At 41.4% G+C, this 19,365-nt stretch overlaps 1 protein-coding gene across 1 annotated transcript in view; it reads left to right on the forward strand.

The window, feature by feature from the left end:
* The first annotated feature begins 15,907 nt into the window (after positions 1 to 15,907).
* The window catches only part of LOC147035393 (drebrin-like protein), a 32,003-nt gene continuing 28,545 nt past the window's right edge, over positions 15,908 to 19,365 (forward strand). Inside the window, exon 1 of the mRNA XM_085897496.1 lies at positions 15,908 to 16,063. Within this exon, the coding sequence (XP_085753622.1) occupies positions 15,923 to 16,063 (141 nt within the window). The 5' untranslated portion in view covers positions 15,908 to 15,922. The remainder of the gene's footprint in view (positions 16,064 to 19,365) is intronic.

Below are 19,365 nucleotides of genomic sequence, written 5' to 3' on the forward strand. Positions count from 1 at the left end.
TGGCATGATATTTTGTTCATCTTGCATCACTGCATACATACTCAAATAGCTAGTGGTACAGCTTATAAGAATGCAACCACAAGCTGTCGCTAATTTTGTAGGTCCTCACGTAAGTCGCTTCTGGTATGCTTCTGCTTACCTTCATTGAACCTTGCACATAAAAGGCATGCTGTGCTGTTCTTCCCATAAATGGCATGAATTCTGTTTCTTCTGTCCAAGTTACAGCTGAATATTCCTTCATCAGAGAATTTTGTTCCTGCTTTTAATTTCTTTGGATAACACAAGTGATGACCAATATTTAGTCAATAATAGAGCAAAGTTTGTCCATGACAATTGTCCTTGTTCCTTGGTGAGCTCATCACAAACCACACTTGCCTTTGTGAAACGATCATTAAGCATGCTGCTCATTCCAAACACACCTATTGTAATAATCACATGGGAAGGAAAAATCATGAGCTGGCATTTAATTAATTTATTGTTCTCCTGCTGTGCATTTATTTTACATCTTTATAATATAAAAAAAATATAATGGGGCCTCACATGTGTTTTCTATTATTTATTATTTTTTTAATGTGTTTCAACAGTTATTATATTTATACCATACACAAAGAGCTAATGATTTGCGACCTCACCTATTTATAGGCAATATAGCTTCACGTATTAAGCCTGGTGTTGGCTTAGTGGTTAGGGTGGTGGCTTGGGATCCAAGGGTCCTGAGTTCAATCCCCATTGGCTGCTGAATTAACACCAGGGGGTTGACTCAGCCTGTCATCCTTCCGAGGTCGGCGAAATGAGTGCCAGTGTACTGGTCCCGGTGTATGCCCTGGTTAGAATAGGTGTACCATATCCCTGTGTATCGTAAGAGGTGACCAGGGTTGGCGTCAGGAAGGGCATCCGGCCATAAAACATTGCCTCAAGAAAAAGCCAAACCCCTGCACAGCAGGGAAAAATGGCTGTAAAAACGGTCATTTATAGCTTCACGTATTGTACTGGTCAAAAGTTTAACACACCCCCATTTTTCCAATATTTACTGAAATTTAAGCAGTTTAATGTTTCAATGTACTCTGAAATTAAAGCAAATAAATAATTGTACATAAAAAAATCGTGGAATCGTTTTGTTGAACAAAATTCAATCTAAATTTTTGACTTGTCAAAGTAGCCACCATTTGCAGATACAACAGCCGAATATACTTGTGGCATTCTTTCTGCAATGGAAATCAAATATTGTTCGGAAAGTTCTTCCCAACACTGTTGCAGAGGTTCCCACAAATCTGTTGCACTTGTAGGTTGCTTTGCTTTCACCCTTCTGTCCAGTTCATCCCAAACCAGCTTGATGGGGTTTAAGTCTGGAGACTGTGCTGGCCATTCCATGATTTGAAGCCTACCGTCTTGTTCTTTTCTTCTGAGGTAGTTCTGATATAGCCTGGAGGTATGTTTTAGGTCGTTATCTCGCTGTAGGATGAACCCCTGACCAACTAGGCATAGACCAGAGGGTATTGCAGGGCGCTGAAAAATGCTGTGGTAGCCCTTTTGGTTCAGGGTGCCAGTCACTCTATGCAAGTTGCCGACTCTGGATTCAGCAAAAGAGCCACAGATCATCATGCTTCCTCCTCCATGTTTGACAGTTGGTGTCACACACTGAGGAACCATCCTTTCGCCTACTCTGGCATACATAAACCCTGCGTGATGAACCAACGATTTCAAATTTTGATTCATCGGTCTAAAAGACCTTCCAGTTTTCAGTAGTCCACTGGCGGTGCTTCATGGCCCAGGCAAGCCTCTTTTTCTTATTTTGCCATCTTAGCAATGGCTTTCTTACTGCCACTCAACCTGTCAAACCTGCAACTCGAAGTCTTCTCTTCACAGTTGAAACTGAGACTTCCTTACTTCGACCAGGGTTAAGCTGTGCTTGAAGCTGCTGTCCTGTGAGCTGCCTATCACGCAAGCTGTTGCTCTCAGAAACTTGTCTTCTGATTATGTTGTGGCTTTGGATCTGCCAGACCTCTTCTTGTCAGAGTTTCCTCCAGTTTCCAAGTGCCTTTTGATGGTGCAGAAAACTGTACTCACTGACACCTTGGCTTCTTTGCAATTTCTCTAAAGGAAAGACCTACACTTTAAAGCGTTATAATGGTCTGTCTGTCTTCCTTTGGTAATATGTCTTTTTCTCACCATTATGAAAGCAATACGAGGTTTGTTCAAAAAGTATCCAACCTTAATTTTTCGTGCGTAAACAAATGAAGCTCGGGAGGCGTGGTTTGGTGCACGTATGTAGGCGATCCTAATCCGTATGCGTGAATATTTTCCCGCCTGCAGAAGCTGTCAGTCGCCGACAGACCACCAATGAGTGAGGAAGTGTAAGTGAGCACCGTCGGATTTTCGTTTTTGACAAAATGACGGAAAAACTTGAACAACGCTACTGCATCAAATTTTGTGTAAAGCTTGGCGATTCCCAAGTGGAAACGATCTGCAAGATTCAACAGGCCTTCGGGAATGAAGCAATGGGCACCACACAGATAAAAGAGTGGTACAACCGCTTCAAAGATGGTCGCACATCAGTGGAAAGTGAAGCACGTTCTGGTAGGCCCTCAACATCCCGAAATGAGATCGTCATTGATCAAGTGAGGGTGAGGACCCTGCTGATGCAGGATCGTCGAATCACGATCAGAGAACTTGCAGACGAGGCGGGCTTCAGCATTGAATCTGTTCATTCCATTGTGACTGAGGATTTGGGCTGAAGGAGAATCTCAGCGAAGTTCGTGCCAAAGCTGCTAACAATCGAGCAGAAGCAACTCCGTTTGGAGATCGCACAGGACATGCTGGAGACTGTGAACAGCGATCCCAACTTCTTCAACACAGTGATCACTGGCGATGAGACCACAGTGATCCGTCATTTTTGTCAAAAACGAAAATCCGACGGCGCTCACTTACACTTCCTCACTCATTGGCGGTCTGTCGGCGACTGACAGCTTCTGCAGGCGGGAAAATATTCACGCATACGGATTAGGATCACCTACGTACGTGCACCAAACCACGCCTCCCTAGCTTCATTTGTTTACGCATGAAAAATTAAGGTTGGATACTTTTTGAACACACCTCGTATACTACTTCCTGCAGTGCAATATTGTCCAAATGATGCTTCAGAGGGTGCAGTAACACAATTTATTCCAACACTGCTTTCACTCAGACAGGGTTTGTAACTAATCAACAAAAGTTGGGACACTTGTAGGAATTGTTTGCATCAACTTTCAAGGCTTAATTTACTTCCATTGCTGCAGAACAGCTGCAGTTGTGAACCCATTATTGTTCCCTAAAAAGGACCTTTTTTAACAACTCTGAAATTTACATTATTTTCCAGTTTTTGGTAACCTAAAAATTTTTTTTAACCTCTGGAAATTTACCACTTAGCTTTGTACCATTTCAGGTTATTCATTGGACTTGAACTGCTTAAATTTCAGTAAAAACTGAAAAATGGGGGTGTTCTAAAACTTTTGACCGGTAGAGTACAGTTGGTGCCAAGATGAATACTATTGGACATTATTTGAGGATCTTTGAGTTTAGTAAGTTATCTACTGTCCTTCATTAATATTCCTCAAGAAAACCTTGCTTGTTCACCTCCCCCCAGGTGCAGGCTGCTTTACCAATTCTGGCATTCACTTATCCCCTCATTATCCTTATTGTGGAATCATCTGCCTGTATCCGTTGTCTCATCCTCATTTGAGCGTTTCAAACGCACTCCCTATCACTACATCTGATCCGATCTTCTTTTCTTTTGTTTAACCTTCTTGGCTATTGCAGTTGCTCCAATAGTGATCAGTATGTGACAGCATGATGCACATATTCCACCTTCCTCGGGAATTTGATTTCTAAATCCTTCCACTTCACTTTCTGCACTTCCTTCAGCGAAATATTCTCATTGCATTGAACATTATTTAACTTTTATTATTTAACCCATGATCTTCTTCTTCTTCTTCTTCTTCTTCTTCTTCTTCTTCTTCTTCTTCTTCTTCTTCTTCTTCTTCTTCTTCTTCTTCTTCTTCTTCTTCTTCTTCTTCTTCTTGTTCTTCTTCTTCTTCTTCTTCTTCTTCTTCTTCTTCTTCTTCTTCTTCTTCTTCTTCTTCTTCTTCTTCTTCTTCTTCTTCTTCTTCTTCTTCTTCTTCTTCTTCTTCTTCTTCTTCTTCTTCTTCTTCTTCTTCTTCTTCTTCTTCTTCTTCTTCTTCTTCTTCTTCTTCTTCTTCTTCTTCTTCTTCTTCTTCTTCTTCTTCTTCTTCTTCTTCTTCTTCTTCTTCTTCTTCTTCTTCTTCTTCTTCTTCTTCTTCTTCTTCTTCTTCTTCTTCTTCTTCTTCTTCTTCTTCTTCTTCTTCTTCTTCTTCTTCTTCTTCTTCTTCTTCTTCTTCTTCTTCTTCTTCTTCTTCTTCTTCTTCTTCTTCTTCTTCTTCTTCTTCTTCTTCTTCTTCTTCTTCTTCTTCTTTTTCTTCTTCTTCTTCTTTTTTTTCTTCTTCTTCTTCTTCTTCTTCTTCTTCTTCTTCTTCTTCTTCTTCTTATTCTTATTCTTATTCTTATTCTTATTCTTATTCTTATTCTTATTCTTATTCTTATTCTTCTTCTTATTCTTATTCTTCTTCTTATTCTTCTTCTTCCCGTTAGGGGTCGCCACAGCGGATCATCTGTATGATCCGCATAGTGATTTGGCACATGTTTTACGCCGGATGCCCTTCCTGACGCAACCCTGGTCGCCTCTTACGACACACAGGGATATGGTACACCTATTTTAACCGGGGTATACACTGGTACTCATTTCGCCGACCTTGGAAGGATGACAGGCTGAGTCAACCCCCTGGTGTATTAATTCAGTGGCCCAACGGGGCTTGAACTCAGGACCTTTTGGATCCCAAGCTGCTGCCCTAACCACTGTGCCAACACCAGGCTATTATTATTTAACCCATGATGTCTGGCATTATTATTATCCCTTGGATCGATCCCCCACTCCCTTCCTCCCCAAGCACAGCCCCCCCCCACACACACACACGCACACGTTTTCATTGGTTACATTTTTTTATCAACCTTGTAAGACTTATGAATGAGCTCGTACATGTGCTACATGCAACAAAGGGTTGTGTGTATTTTGTTGCATTTCTTTGAAACTCAGCTTGATGCCATGGAAACCAAGGTCGTCAAGATTATTGTAATCTCCCATGATGAAGCTGAGTCTATGGGTCCATCATTTGACCATCACAGACAGGTCGGTGGTCTCTCTGTCTGTCTTTTCCCACCTCCTTTCTGGTCTTGTACACTCTACTGTTTCCGTGCTTTGCCCCGCCCCCCTCCCCCCTCCAGGTTTCTGCAGGGCCCACACGGTCCACCATCAACCCCCTTCTGGTGAAACTACCTAAATTTAGGATTACTGCTCACCTCAACTCATTTGTTCCTCTTCCACATTCTCCTCAATCTCTTTCCTCTCTCCATGTCTTCAAGATGGCTGTTCTGATGAGTCCTGATCAGTTCAGTGTTCTAGCTCTTCCATGAGACACACTGGACAAAACTTGTAATATTACTTGAAAGTTCATCGTAGTATCGGCACTCGGAGGAATTTTCACGACGTTTTTCAAAATGGAATAAGTCTTCCAGTGAGGAAGAAATGTACAATTGATGAGGGCCGTGTGATCTCTTGGGACTGTGGTCCTATGGAGCAGTGACCCATCGAGGCCCTGCCTGAAGGGAAGAAAGTTTCTGATGCTCTCGCCAAGCCAGCTTGCTTTGTTTTTTTTCGAAAAACAATTCATACAAAAGCCAAGCTTTTTGAAGAGTATTGCGAGAAGCAGATGTACAACATGCAACACCATTGCAAAATACAGTATCGCCTCATTTCAATTGCACCCTTTGCAATTGTTCACTTTCAGCTGCCTGTCTGCAAAGCAAAAATGTCTTTGTGTTGGCAAGAAGAGTTGGTTAAATAGGATGAGAGCTAGACTGACTGAAAAATTTCTGATTGGAAAGATTAGGAATAACTAGCTTAAAAGCTTGAAAACTGTTTTTAATATGATGTACACCTTATCCAGAAGCATGTCAGAACTCCTTGATTTATGGTGGACACAAAGATAATGTTTTTAACAATTTCTATTTTTATTTTTTGGGAAATACACTGTCGAGGCTCGTATGAGAGTTAACGCAAAGAAACGCACAACAAGGCGAGCAGGAGACAACAGGGATGGGAGAGGGAAGGAAAAAATAAACAGTGGGTAAGAGAATGTGGGAGTTCCAAAGGTGGGGAAAAAAGAGCAATAAAGAGTGAAGGTGAACAGTGATTCTTAATTTTTGGTAGTTTTACCAGAAGGGGGTTACTGGCGGACCTTGAGCGCCCTGCGGAAATTGTGGGGGGACATATCTCAGACAGAGCAGAGGGGGCGAGGCCGGAGAGGAGACTGTAGAAGACAGAAAGACCACCAACCTGCCTGCGGTGCGAGAGTGAGAGACCCAAGGACAGACTCACCGCGGGAGATACCAATGATCCTAAATGCCTTGATTTCCACAGCGTGAAGCCGAGAAAGTTGAGAGGCAAGAGCACCAGCCCAGAGGGGAAAGCTGTACTCCATCAGGCTGTGGACGAAAGCTTTGTATGTGGTCAGGAGCTCAGGTGTGCATGACGGAGGATGCCCAGTCGGGGACTGGCTTTGGAGGCCAGCTTGGAAATGTGGCTTTCCCAAGAAAGATCATGGTAGTTAGTGAGACCCAGAAGCTTGAATGAAAGGACTTCTTCAAAAGGATTGTTGAGAACGTAGATGGGGGTCGGGGGGGGGGGGTTGGGGGAGGTCACCAGATGGTCCATTCGCAGAGACATATAGTGAGAGTGTGAGATTTGTCATGGTTGAAAGACATGGTCCACATGTTGGACCAGCATGTGATTTTATCCAGATCTGCAGAGAATAAAGAGGCTGCTGCTTGCAGATCTGGGGGATGACAGATGCTACGGCAGAAGAGTGGAGTCATCAGCAAAGAGATGAAGAGGATTTTCCAGAGAGTCGGAGAGATCATTGATGAAAACCAAAAAAAGAACAGGGCCCAGAACGCTGCCTTGAGGAGCTCCAGCCTGGACAGGAAGAGGGGATGAGAGAACTCCATTTAGGACCACACGTTTGCTGAGACAGAAGAGAAAGTCTGCGAGCCATGAGTGGAGATGTCCTTGGATACCATCGGAAGAGATTTTGGTGAGCAAAGCTGGGAGTTAGACCGTATCGAAGGCACGTGATATGTCTCGGGAGATGGCTCTGAATTCGTGTCTGGCATTGAGTACCTCCTTCCATTGTTGGGAGAGCAGGATCGAGTGACCCGATCTGAATCCAAGTTGATGATCGGAAATCAAGCCATTGGAGAAGAGGAAGGATTTGATGTCTGAAACGATGATGGATTCCATCACCTAGCTGATGATTTGTCGAAGGTTGATTGGTCCACAGTAGGAAATGAATACATGTTAATCAAATACATGCAGTGTGTTTCGTTTGAAGCAAAGCTAAAGCAATACAGGTTATACAAAAATACAGGAATTATCAATACAAGGAACATGGTCCGGTTGCATAAAATGCCCTCATCCTTAAGGAAGGATTCCCCTTATGGTACACTGTGATTCCGTAGTGAAAAAATAGCTTGAGGGCTGTTGCATAAACAACCCTTAGGAAATCCTCAGGTATGGATTTCCTTAAGGTTTAGGAAATCGTTTGGAGCTGTTGCTATGCTAGGCAACCAATCAGGTGAGGAAGGAAGAGGCGTCCGATTAGAGAGAGGAAGAAGATGAGTCATAAAGCTGGATGGTGACAAAACGATCTACAAATTGGCTTCAGGAAGAGACAGAAGCACTAGTGGGGGCTTTCCTCAAGCACAAGTGAGACAATACATTGTATAGTTGTGTGATTTGTGTTGTTGAAGTACTTAATGTTATTTACAATAACATTACTTAATGTTGAAGTACGTAATGTTCATTGCAACACTAGAACTATAAATAGAGTATAACTAGCAAATACCACCCATTGCTTCACTGACAGGAATACTGAGGGGGCGGGGGAGGAGAGAGGGGGAGAGTGAGGAGTTGGAGGGAAGAGAGATGAGGGAGGGGGGAAGAAAGAGGAGGGAGGGACAGTGAGGGAGGTGGGGGAAGGGAAGGCAGCGAGAAGTGAGAGGAAGGAAAGGGAGACATGCGGTAGAGCGTTGATTACGATTCATGCTGTCTCATCACAATGATTCTGCACCGAATAACAGTGAAGATGCAAACAAAATAAGGTCTGAAATCCATTTTATACTGGTCATAAGATAAATACCGCCCAGAGATCAACACAGTCTGGACATAAACATTGCTCAGACACGTCTGGAGATAAACTTCCGTCTGGGCATAACCACTGTCTGGATATGTCCAGAGACAGCTAGAGAGAGATGGGGTAGGGTAGAGTGAGAGAGGTGTGGGAGGAGAGTGCTGCACTGTATTGGGAGGGGGTAGAGCAAGGACAGGACAAAGAGAGAGAGGGGTGGGTTCGGGGAGTTAGCAGAGAGAATATGTTATGCTTTATGAAACACACACACACACACACACACACACACACACACACACACACACACACACACACACACACACACGTGCTTTGCTGATATTGGCAATTTTTTGGGAATCAGCAGATTGGAGTCTGTGATTACCGATTACCGTATGTACTGTACACAACCCAAAAACCTTGAGTAGCTTTCACCAAAAAGCAACGTGACATTTATCGAGACGTTTCAAGGACATGTGCACAAACATTATATATATATATATATATATATATATATATATATATATATATATATATATATATATATATATATATATATATATTACTAAAACTCTCATCATGTATGGATGTTCCTAAAATACAGCCAAGACGATACGCAATAGGTCAAAAATTTTAGGGCCACCTTACTCACCATTCGCCTGCGGTGTGCAGTATCAAGTTTCGTTCAAATCGGGCAACAGAAAAAAATTATTAAAAAATCAATTCCCGATTCAGTCAAGTATTCTTCGGGAGAATTTGATCAATGCAAACAACTTCAGTGGTATAGTTCACTAGAGCTATCTTTTTTTTTCTTGAAATTATTTATTTTAAAATCTCAAACATTTAGTATTGACAAAGAACAATTTATTTTTAAACATAAAATAAACATCGCCATTTTGATCTAATACTTCGATGTTCGTTAATAGCCTGGTGTTGGTGCAGTGGTTAAGACAGTGGCTTGGGATCCAAACGGTCCTGAGTTCAAGCCCCGTTGCTCCACTGAATTAATACACCAGGGGGTTGACTCAGCCTGTCAACCTTCCAAGGTCGGTGAAGTGAGTACCAGTGTACTGGGCCGGTGTATACCCTGGTTAAAATAGGTGTACCATATCCCTGTGTGTCGTAAGAGGCTACCAGGGTTGCGTCAGGAAGGGCATCCGGTGTAAAACATGTGCCAAATCACTATGCGGATCATGCGGATGATCTGCTGTGGCGACCCTTAACGGGAGCAGCCGAAATAAGAAGAAGACTTCCATGTTCGTTAATAAATAAAATTGTGTTTAGAAAGTCACGCACAATAATTTCTTCGACTTTCTTTTCTCCGTTGTTTTTTTTTTTCACATTGGCGCGCAATATCGTTTCGTTCAAATCGGGCATCGAAATAAATTATTAATAAAAAATCAACCCCTTAAGCGGAGTCAATTCCCGATTCAGTCAAGTTTCGGTATGACGATCCATAAAGCGCAAGGACAAACCATGGAGAATGTGTTGATACACCTCGAGAAACCGGTATTTCAACACGGACAACTGTATGTGGCTCTTAGTCGAGGAAAGGTGAAGGAAAATGTCAAAGTATTCCTGAAGGATGGGAGATCAACCAAGAATGTTGTCATTAAACACGTGCTTCGTTGAACGATGACTCCTGAGGTAAATGCTCAAATTTTCTTCAAGTTAAAGTTTGACCACTAAATAATATTTAAATTTTGCATCCTTTTTTTTTTTTTTCATCAACCGCTGTCACAACGGGAACCCAACGGGTTCACGGGTCGTCTAGTTCTTTATAAATGGCTGTGTGTTACGGGTGGAAAAAAAATTGGCTCGGTAATTGAGAAAACACGTTAATATGGCAAATGGCTCGGAAATCGGACGTTATGAAATACATTTTTCTTTGAAACTCACAAAGAGAAACATATAACGTTTGTACAGCAAATCCGATAACTAAATGCTTCAGAAACGGTCGCGAGGACAAAGGAAAGCCTGATGAAAACCTTCATTAGATATGGGATGAAACTTTGCCACCATGGCACCTGTAACAGGCATGGCATGCCCACACACCTGTGAAGAGTCCCTACAGATCCAAGTCTACCCATATGTACCACAGCCATGTGTGCTGTGTACGTACCTCTACTTTGTAGTAACTGTCGAATGTACATCCCGATCAGGACATGAACTCTACCGCTATTGACTCTGGGGTGCTCGGTAAGTGGCTTAAGCACTCAAGCAAGCACTCCACCGGAACACCTGGCTTGGCAAGCGATTACCAATTGCCATCGATAAAACCATACACCCAGAAACACCCAAGCATTGGCCGAATTGGACAAATTAATTATTTTTTTTTTTAGTGTCGGAACTGCTGCCAAGTTCAAATCTGGAGCTTAAGTTTTTTAATTCTTCATAGTTTAACAGATTCTCGGGGTTATGGCATGGGTGGAAATGAAATAAAGCCACAAATGCTGGTGTCTCCGGGCGTTTATAAGCATTACAATGTACGCAGCGATTCGTAGCTATGATGAACAAGCATTTGATAATATGAGTGAGGAAAGTGGGGAAAAAAAACTTTCTCGTTAAATCATTGCAGCCTGCTCCAAGTCAAGGCAGAGTCGAGTAGGCCAAGAAACATGGTGGCTTCAGACCCCAGTGAGGTCACCCAGGATACGCCTTAATACCCCAGAGAGCGAGGTGGCTGAGGATCGCCTGATAAAGGATATAATTAAATAAAGCCATTAATTATTATCTTCAAAAGGGGTGTTTTAATTATCCCAAACACCCAGTTTACAGTCATGCACTTCCTTGGAATTCCCTTGGTGTGCATGCCAAGTTTCAGGTTGCTGGGTTTCATGGTTTTGTGGTTATGGAGGAGAGTCACTCACGGACACACACACACACACACACACACACACACACACACACACACACACACACACACACACACACACACTGACAATTATAAGTATAGATTAAGACTCCCTCAATTTGGGTAAGACATGGGTCCACAGGGTAAACTGGGACTCCCCTGTGTTGAACGAGGCCCCGCACAGCTCTGTACGATGCAGGATCGACAAGTTATGGACCGAAGAACATGCTGCATTCAATCTATTTATTATGTACGTAGTTGACCCTTTTTCCTGGAGTCACCATCAGTATCGATTGAATTTGCATCGAAATAAACTGAACACAAAGGAATAAATATTTGCCTTGTACACCTCTTCACAAAGCTACCCATCCACATCCTTTCCACATGTCCAAACAATCTCGACCTTCCCCTCCGCAAAACCTCACTAATGCTTTCGATACTTAACCTATTTCTTCATTCCGCATTTGATTTCCTATCCTTCCGTGTCACATCACACATCCACTTCACCATTCTCATTTCATTTCGTTCATACCTCCGTTCATCCTTCTTTTTGATCACCCATGTTTCACTGCCATACAACACGTTTCTAATGCAAACTGTATAAAGTTGTTCCGTTAATTGCAGAGAGGTCACTCTTGATGTTAATAAGGGTAACGACTCCTTAAACTTCCTCTAGCAACTTCTAATTCTTGCAATCACTGCTGCCTCCACACCACCACCTGCACTAATCATATCACCAAGATAACAGAATTTATCAACACATTCCAGAGATACAGTATATCCCCATAAACTAACCTTTCCGCTCTTACTGGAGTCACTTGTTTACCTGTGCAAACAGCACATTTGAAGTTAGGTACCACCTGCAGTCTTCCCCTGATGCCATTACACCTCTTGTGCACTCAGCAGTTGCAGGATTTACACAATATTGAATTTCTACCAACACTGTTTTTACAGACAGCACAGGGCCACCTCCCTCTTTTTATTTTTTTTTTTTTTTGCAAACTTCCGTCTCCCGCACCACCAATCAGTACTTTCGTTTTTCCTGTCTTCATTTTCAGTCCTTTGGCCTTCATACCCTCCTTCCATATTGCACATTTACCCATTACCTCTTCCACACTGTCGGCTGTCAGAACTAGGTCATCAGCATACAGGAGTTACCTAGGTGAGCCTCCTCTAAATTACTGTGATGTAGCCTCAAGAACCATGATGAACAGGATTGGGCTCAAGTTTGAACCCTGATGAGCACCCACTTTCACTTCAAAATCCTCATCCTGCACTCCATTTTACCCTCAAAGGTTTTTGGGCCATCATACATTGCCATGACTACCCTAACTAACCAATCCTCCACACGTAAAAAGTGTCACCACAGCAACTAACCCAGATAGGGAAGCACAGAACTCAGGTCCCCATTTCACCCTAAATTTATGTATATATTATTTAAACCATATTGTTGTGGAAATCCTTGGGGATCAAGGATGATTGGTATAATTCTAGTTATTCCTTTGTAAGTGTTTTCGATGAGGGTTTCCATGAATAGCCATTTAGAAACTCAAAGGTTTGTGTTTATGGATGGGGGAGTGCTCCCTTGAGTTTATGGAAATATTTTATGGAATATTCGAAGATGCAATGATCCTTAAATTAAGGATGTCCTTCGGGGGAAACTTGAGTAAATCCTGAAATCTTTCCCAAAGGATGCTTTATGAAACCGGGCCTGTGCTGTTATTGGATGAGTGGAGAGTGCTTTCCGACACATATTCAGCAGCTTGAATATGACGATCTCTCTTTTTTTCCCCTTTTTAAGCATTAATATTTTCCTTTTTGTTGAAATATTTCTCGAGTGTTCGTCTCGAGAGCCAGTGGTATTAACTTCTTTAAAAGGACGGTCAGTTTTCTGCTCTCATTTATTGAAAGAACCATGAGGGAATTTATTGTTTTAAAGAGGTAAACCTGAGCACCATGTTATCCCCTCTCCATTTTATGCAAAATCAATTCCTCCAATGTCCTTTGAGGAGGGTTATCTTCGATTATCTTCAGTTAACAGGCATTTATTGAGTCAAGCCAATTAATTACATTTGTCCTCCAAGTTTAGATTCATAATTTTGGGGAGTTTTGAGTAAATTTGTGCTTAAAGGTAACCAGCCGCAGATTGGGCATCCTCAGTTGAACGAAGTCTTCTCTTTGAAAATTAGATCTACTCAGAGTATCTAAGGCTTGTCCATAGCTCAATGGAGTACTGCTCTCCACAATGGGCTAGTGCCCTAGCATCGCAAAGATGAGGTGGATACACAGGGTCTGTTGCTTTCATGCCACAGGCAGGTCAGTGATCTGTTTTGTTTTGTTGTTGTTTTTTTTCAACCGTCTTTTCTCCAATATTGCTCCCTCAGACCTCTGACCTTATCTATGTATGACAGGATGCACATGTTCTTCCAGTAACCCCCTCCTGGTTAAACTTTCAAATCCCAGGCTGTCTGCATAACCTCAACTATTTTATTCCTCTCTTCTTCTATCTATTGAACCACTTTTCAGAGGCTGTTCTGTCTCGCTCTTCCCTCCAGGGGTTCATGCAAGCAGTACACCACAATCTCTTGTCATCCCCAATTTTGTCCCATGATCTTTGTTACCCCCATTAACCTTTCCTAATCCAACCATTTTACTTGCTCGTTTCAGTTGCTTCCCCGACTCACTTTCCTCTTATCTTTTGTTTTTTTTTCCCCATTCTTGCTCTTCCATGAGCCTCACTCCTGTAAATAAGAAAAAAAATAAATACGAATCCCCCAAATAGTGGCCAAATGAGTGGTCACGTGACAGTCCTTTGATAGCTTTTCAATATGGATATTTGGCCATGATAAATCTTCAAGGTAAATTATCAATGACACCAATGATTCATTCTTGTGGACAAAATGGCTTGCTTCAAAGCCGTCTGTCTATTCTTGGCTCAAACCACCCGATAGGTTGTGTTCCAGTTCAAATTATGCCATATGCAGTGCCAGCATATCCTGCAGTGATCCCTTCTTTGGTTGGACTTAAAGCTGGTTGTTTCATCTGCAGTTGGGATCATGTCATTGATTCTATTCCATGCATGCCATCTACATCAAGCCTTTTGTTTATCTCCGGTCAAATTCTCAATGCCACATTGGTTTATCAGCCTTCTCGGTCTATAAGCAGCATGATGTCCCTCCCAGGCTCCTTGATTAGTAAACATGAAATGGGAGGTCAGATTGGATAATTATCCCAGGCAGACAGACAAAGGGACACACACCAACGATTGCAAATTCCCAGGAGACGGGATTTTGCAATCGCTTGTGTGTGTCCCTTTGTCTGTCTATCTCTGCCTCATAACATTTTCACCATTTGAGCTTTTGTCATCAAATTTTCAACAAAGCTTATCCGAAAATGGAGAAAATAATTAGAAATATGGAGGCAAAATGTGAAAGTGCAAAGTCATAGTGACTATAAATAGCCCTTGTTAGTCCGGCAGCAGCGCATCAAGTGAGAGATGGCCGGGTTTTTTTTTCCGTTTCCATGTTTATTTGTTTATTTACGACTGAGCTTTTGTGTTTCTGTCCAGGCCATAACATTTTTACCAATTGATCTTTTGTCATCAAATCTGCAACAAACCTTTATTATGAGAATATGGAGAATACAGATGAATAATAATGTGCAAATTTTAGATATACTGTTTTTTTATCTTGCCAAAACGAAGTTTTTGCAAGATATGTTAGTCAGCCTGTATGTATTTTTTTATTTTTTTTTTTGTCTGTAATCACGTATAAAAAATTCTGCAGAGCACAGTTATCATTGGAATTTTTTGTAACCGCATATCAGAGGCCTATAGAGCTCCCTTTCAGCGCACAAATTTTGAAGGTCAAGGTCAAAGGTCAAGGTCACTTTGTCGCAAATCAGGGGAGTCGACGAAACCCTTATTTTTTGAGTAATTTTGATCGGATCGTCTTCAAACTTCATGGGAATATAGTTCATGGTCTGGCGCTCAGCTGATTAATTTTTGGTGGTGATTGGCCTTGACCTTCATATGTTTTTTATTTTTTATTTTTGTCTGTAATCACGTATAAATCACTCTGCAGAGCACAGTTATCATTGGAAATTTTTGTAACTTCGCATATCAGAGGCCTATAGAGGTCCCTTTCAGCGCATAAAATTTTGAAGGTCAAGGTCAAAGGTCAAGGTCACTTTGTTGCAAATCAGGGGAGTCGACAAAACCCTTATTTTTTGAGTAATTTTAATCGAATCGTCTCCAAACTTTATGGGAATGTAGTATATGGTCTGGCGCTCAGCTGATCAGTTTTTGGTGGCGATTGGCCTTGACCTTCATGGTTAGCACCTGAGGTCAAACATATTTGACCCCAAAGTCAAATTTTCAAGTTTTAGGAACCATATTGTGTAGTACCTCAAATTGAACACCTCGATGAGTGCTCTCTAGATATGTCAAGCTTGAGACATTATGACGTCATTTGGTGACGTTATGAGGCAAACACATATTTTTCATGGTTACTCTGTAGAACGATTCTCATCGGAATCTCTCGTAGGCAGATATTCCTCAAGGAGTCGCTCCTGGTGGATAGCAGCTCTGTTCACCTCAGTGTGACCTTAAAGAAGTCACACGTGGTCACCTTTTGGCAAGATACGGGTCACCCTGCGGGTAACATTGGTTTATTTAACTGTTGTTTTCGTCAACTTTAGTTTCAGCACAAAGCAGATGCGGATGAGCTTTGCATTTTGAGATGCTTTCGAGTTGGTATTGAAATTGTGTTGGTTCATTATGGAATTCAACACATGTGATATAGGTGAGGTGTGGTTGTGTGTTTCAGATAACAAGCTTCCAAGTCCAGCACAACATACAAAGGAGATAGCACCTCAGTCTGACTTTCACATCCCGGCAAACATCATACAAGAAGGAAAGGTTCGGAATAGTGTGTGTGTGTGTGTGTGTGTGTGTGTGTGTGTGTGTGTGTGTGTGTGTGTGTGTGTGTGTGTGTGTGTGTGTGTGTGTGTGTGTGTGTGTGTGTGTGTGTGTGTGTGTGTGTGTGTGTGTGTGTGTGTGTGTGTGTGTGTGTGTGTGTGTGTGTGTGTGTGTGTGTGTGTGTGTTAAACAAAACTACTGCTTGTCTTTCTTGCTCACTTTGGTTCCTTTCTCTGGGGGTGTATTTTCTCTGGTGTCGGAGAAACATTCTGATCCTGATGTACCATCCATCCTGTTACAAAACGTTGGTGCAGCCGAAGCAGTTTATTGGCAAGCGTTATACTGGGTGGCTTGCCATTGCCTTCCCAACAGGAGTTAGGGCAGGAATTTGGAATTTGTTGAGGGTGCTGACGATAGCTCACCTACTCTTTGCAAAGGACAGCGTGGGATCTGTAATGTTGTGCACCAACTAATGCCAGCAGATGTGACGCCCAGTTTAACGTCCATCGAGGGACGACATATTGATGAATCACCCTGCCTGTGAAACACTGGGATAACCGTCTCTAGCTCGGCCTCGATTAGAACCCAGGCTAGATGGCTTGGAGGTGAGTGTGCATACCTTTAGGCCATCCTGCCAGCCCCAAGATAAACAACCCACCCTATATTTATTCATAACATCACAGAATTCGTACATTTGAGTCCTTTGTCTTTTCTCTAAATCCTATCAATGCCATTCTCTACCTTAATATCTGCAGTTATTTTTTTATGCCTCCGCTGACGAAGTCGCCAGAGGCATTATGTTTTCGGGTTGTCTCTCCGTCAGTACCACGAGTACGTACATCCTTCCATGCTAATTTTCTCTGTTTTCTCTGCATCTGCTTATCCGATTGACACAAAATTTTCACCATTGGTGCGACTACTCATGTTGAATGTTTTCATGATAATTATGACATCATAGGTCATGTGATGTGGCAGCCATGTTGGAAAAAAGGAAAAACTTTTGACCTCTGTACCTCTGAAATCGCTCCATGGAAAAAATTGAAACATGGCACTTGTGAAACAAGTGTTTTGTTTTGTTTTTCATGTCATAGGTGGCTTTGTTGTGACGTCGAAATGGCATACGTTGAATGCTTTATCTGATGAGTTTGAAAATTTTTGAGGGTCATCTCGTGCTAAATTGTATGGAGGAAAAAATTGATGACATCATCGGTCATTTGGTTCAGCAGCCATATTGTTTTTAACATAAAAATATTTTCCGAAACGGCTGAACAGGTTGAGGCGAAACTTTACAGGTATGATCGCCTATCCATGAGGAACAAAAAGTTCTCCACCTATGACCTCGTAGATCACATGGTTTGGCAGCTATGATGATTTCTTAATGAATAAACCTTTGAAAAACATCTTCTCCAGAACGGCTTCACAGATCGAGGGGAAACTTCACCCACATGTTCCCAAGCCTTGGGGATACCAATGTGTTGACGAATAATTAATAGGTCATATGGTCTGGTGGCCTTATTGGATTTGATGAAAATCTTAAATTTTTCTCTTGAACTGCTTCATCAATCGATGTGAAACGTAACAATTATGATCTCGTCATGGGGGATATATATGTTTTAAATTTCAACCTGATCGGACACATTGTCTGGCATCCATAATTATTTAATATTTTGAATCTGGGTTCAGGGATTTAAATCAAACTTGGTACAAGTATGTATGATGGAATAATGTAGGTGGAGGCATATCTGGTGGTGATGTGCCGATGAGGAATACCCTTCTAGTTTAATCATTCATTTCTCTTCAGCTGGAATTTATATCCCATTCAGAGGCCAAATTTAAATTCTGCTTTCCTGATAATTAGGGCTTCAAGCATGGCTGAAGCTCTATTGAAATCGTTAGTATTATTATTATTATTAAAGGCGTTTTTATGTTCTACTGACCGATTTTGTGGCGGATCTGGAGGGAAAACTGTTTGATGAAATTGAACGAAACTTAACAGGATAATTACTCACCACCTGAAGTTTATACTATGAAACATTTGATGACGTAGGTCACGTGGTATGGCGGCCATATTGGATTTTATCCAAAACCTAAAAACATCTTCTCCAGAAGGGATAATCTGACAGCCTCAATCTTTTGCACACATTTGCTCAGTTCCATGGTAATGTTAATTTGTTAATTTGGTCGAAATTGTTACATAATTAATATGATTTAAAATGATGCCGATTCGCCTCATTAAATATGCAAAATATGCAAATGAGAGTTGAAAAAATTTAATGACAAATTTCGATAGCACATAAACAGAGGACTCCCAATATATTTATACTATGTCTGTATTTGACCCCAGTGAGCCCCCAGTGCCCCCCAAAGTTGAAAATGACCCATTTTTGAAATGTCATAAAATAAAAACAACGCTTGGATGAAATTCAATGAAACTTATCTATTTAATAACTCTCCACCTGAAGTTTATACTTTGAAAATTTTGATGACGTAGGTCACGTGGTATGGCGGCCATATTGGATTTTCTCCAAAACCTAAAAACATCTTCTTCTCCAGAAGGGATAATCCGACAGCCTCAAGCTTTTGCACACATATCCAATATTCCATGGGAATGTTAAGTTGTTAATTTGGTCAAAATCGTTATTTAATTTATATGATTTTAAATGATGCCGATTCGCCTCATTAAATATGCAAAATATGCAAATGAGAGTTGAAAAATTTAATGACAGATTTAGATAGTACATAAAGAGGGGACTCCAAATATGTTTATAGCATGTCTGGACTTGACCCCAGTGAGGCCCCAGAGACCCCCAAAGTTTAAAATCACCAATTTTTGAAATGTCGTTAAATGAAAACAATGCTTTGATGAAATTCAATGAAACTTAACACCTTAATAACTCTCCACTTGATGTTTATACTTTGAAAATTTTGAGGACGTAGGTCACGTGGTATGGCGGCCATATTGGATTTTCTCCAAAACCTAAAAACATCTTCTCCAGAAGGGGTAATACGACAGCCTCAAACTTTTGCACACATTTGCGAGGTTCCATTGCAATGTTAAGTTGTTAATTTCGTCAAAATCGTTGCATAATTTATATGATTAAAATGATGCAGATTCGCCTCATTAAATATGCCAAATATGCAAATGAGAGTTGAAAAAATTTAATGACAGATTCTGATAGGCCTTGAAGAGGCGATTCCAAATATGTTTACACCATGTCTGTATTTTACCCCAGTGAGGCCCCAGAGCCCCCCAAAGTTGAAAATCACCCATTTTTGGCATGTCGTAAAATGAAAACCAAAGA

This window comes from Eptatretus burgeri, chromosome 1 (genome assembly GCF_056783735.1).
Source record: "Eptatretus burgeri isolate ZD-2024b chromosome 1, Ebu_testis_v1, whole genome shotgun sequence".
Taxonomy (NCBI): domain Eukaryota; kingdom Metazoa; phylum Chordata; class Myxini; order Myxiniformes; family Myxinidae; genus Eptatretus; species Eptatretus burgeri.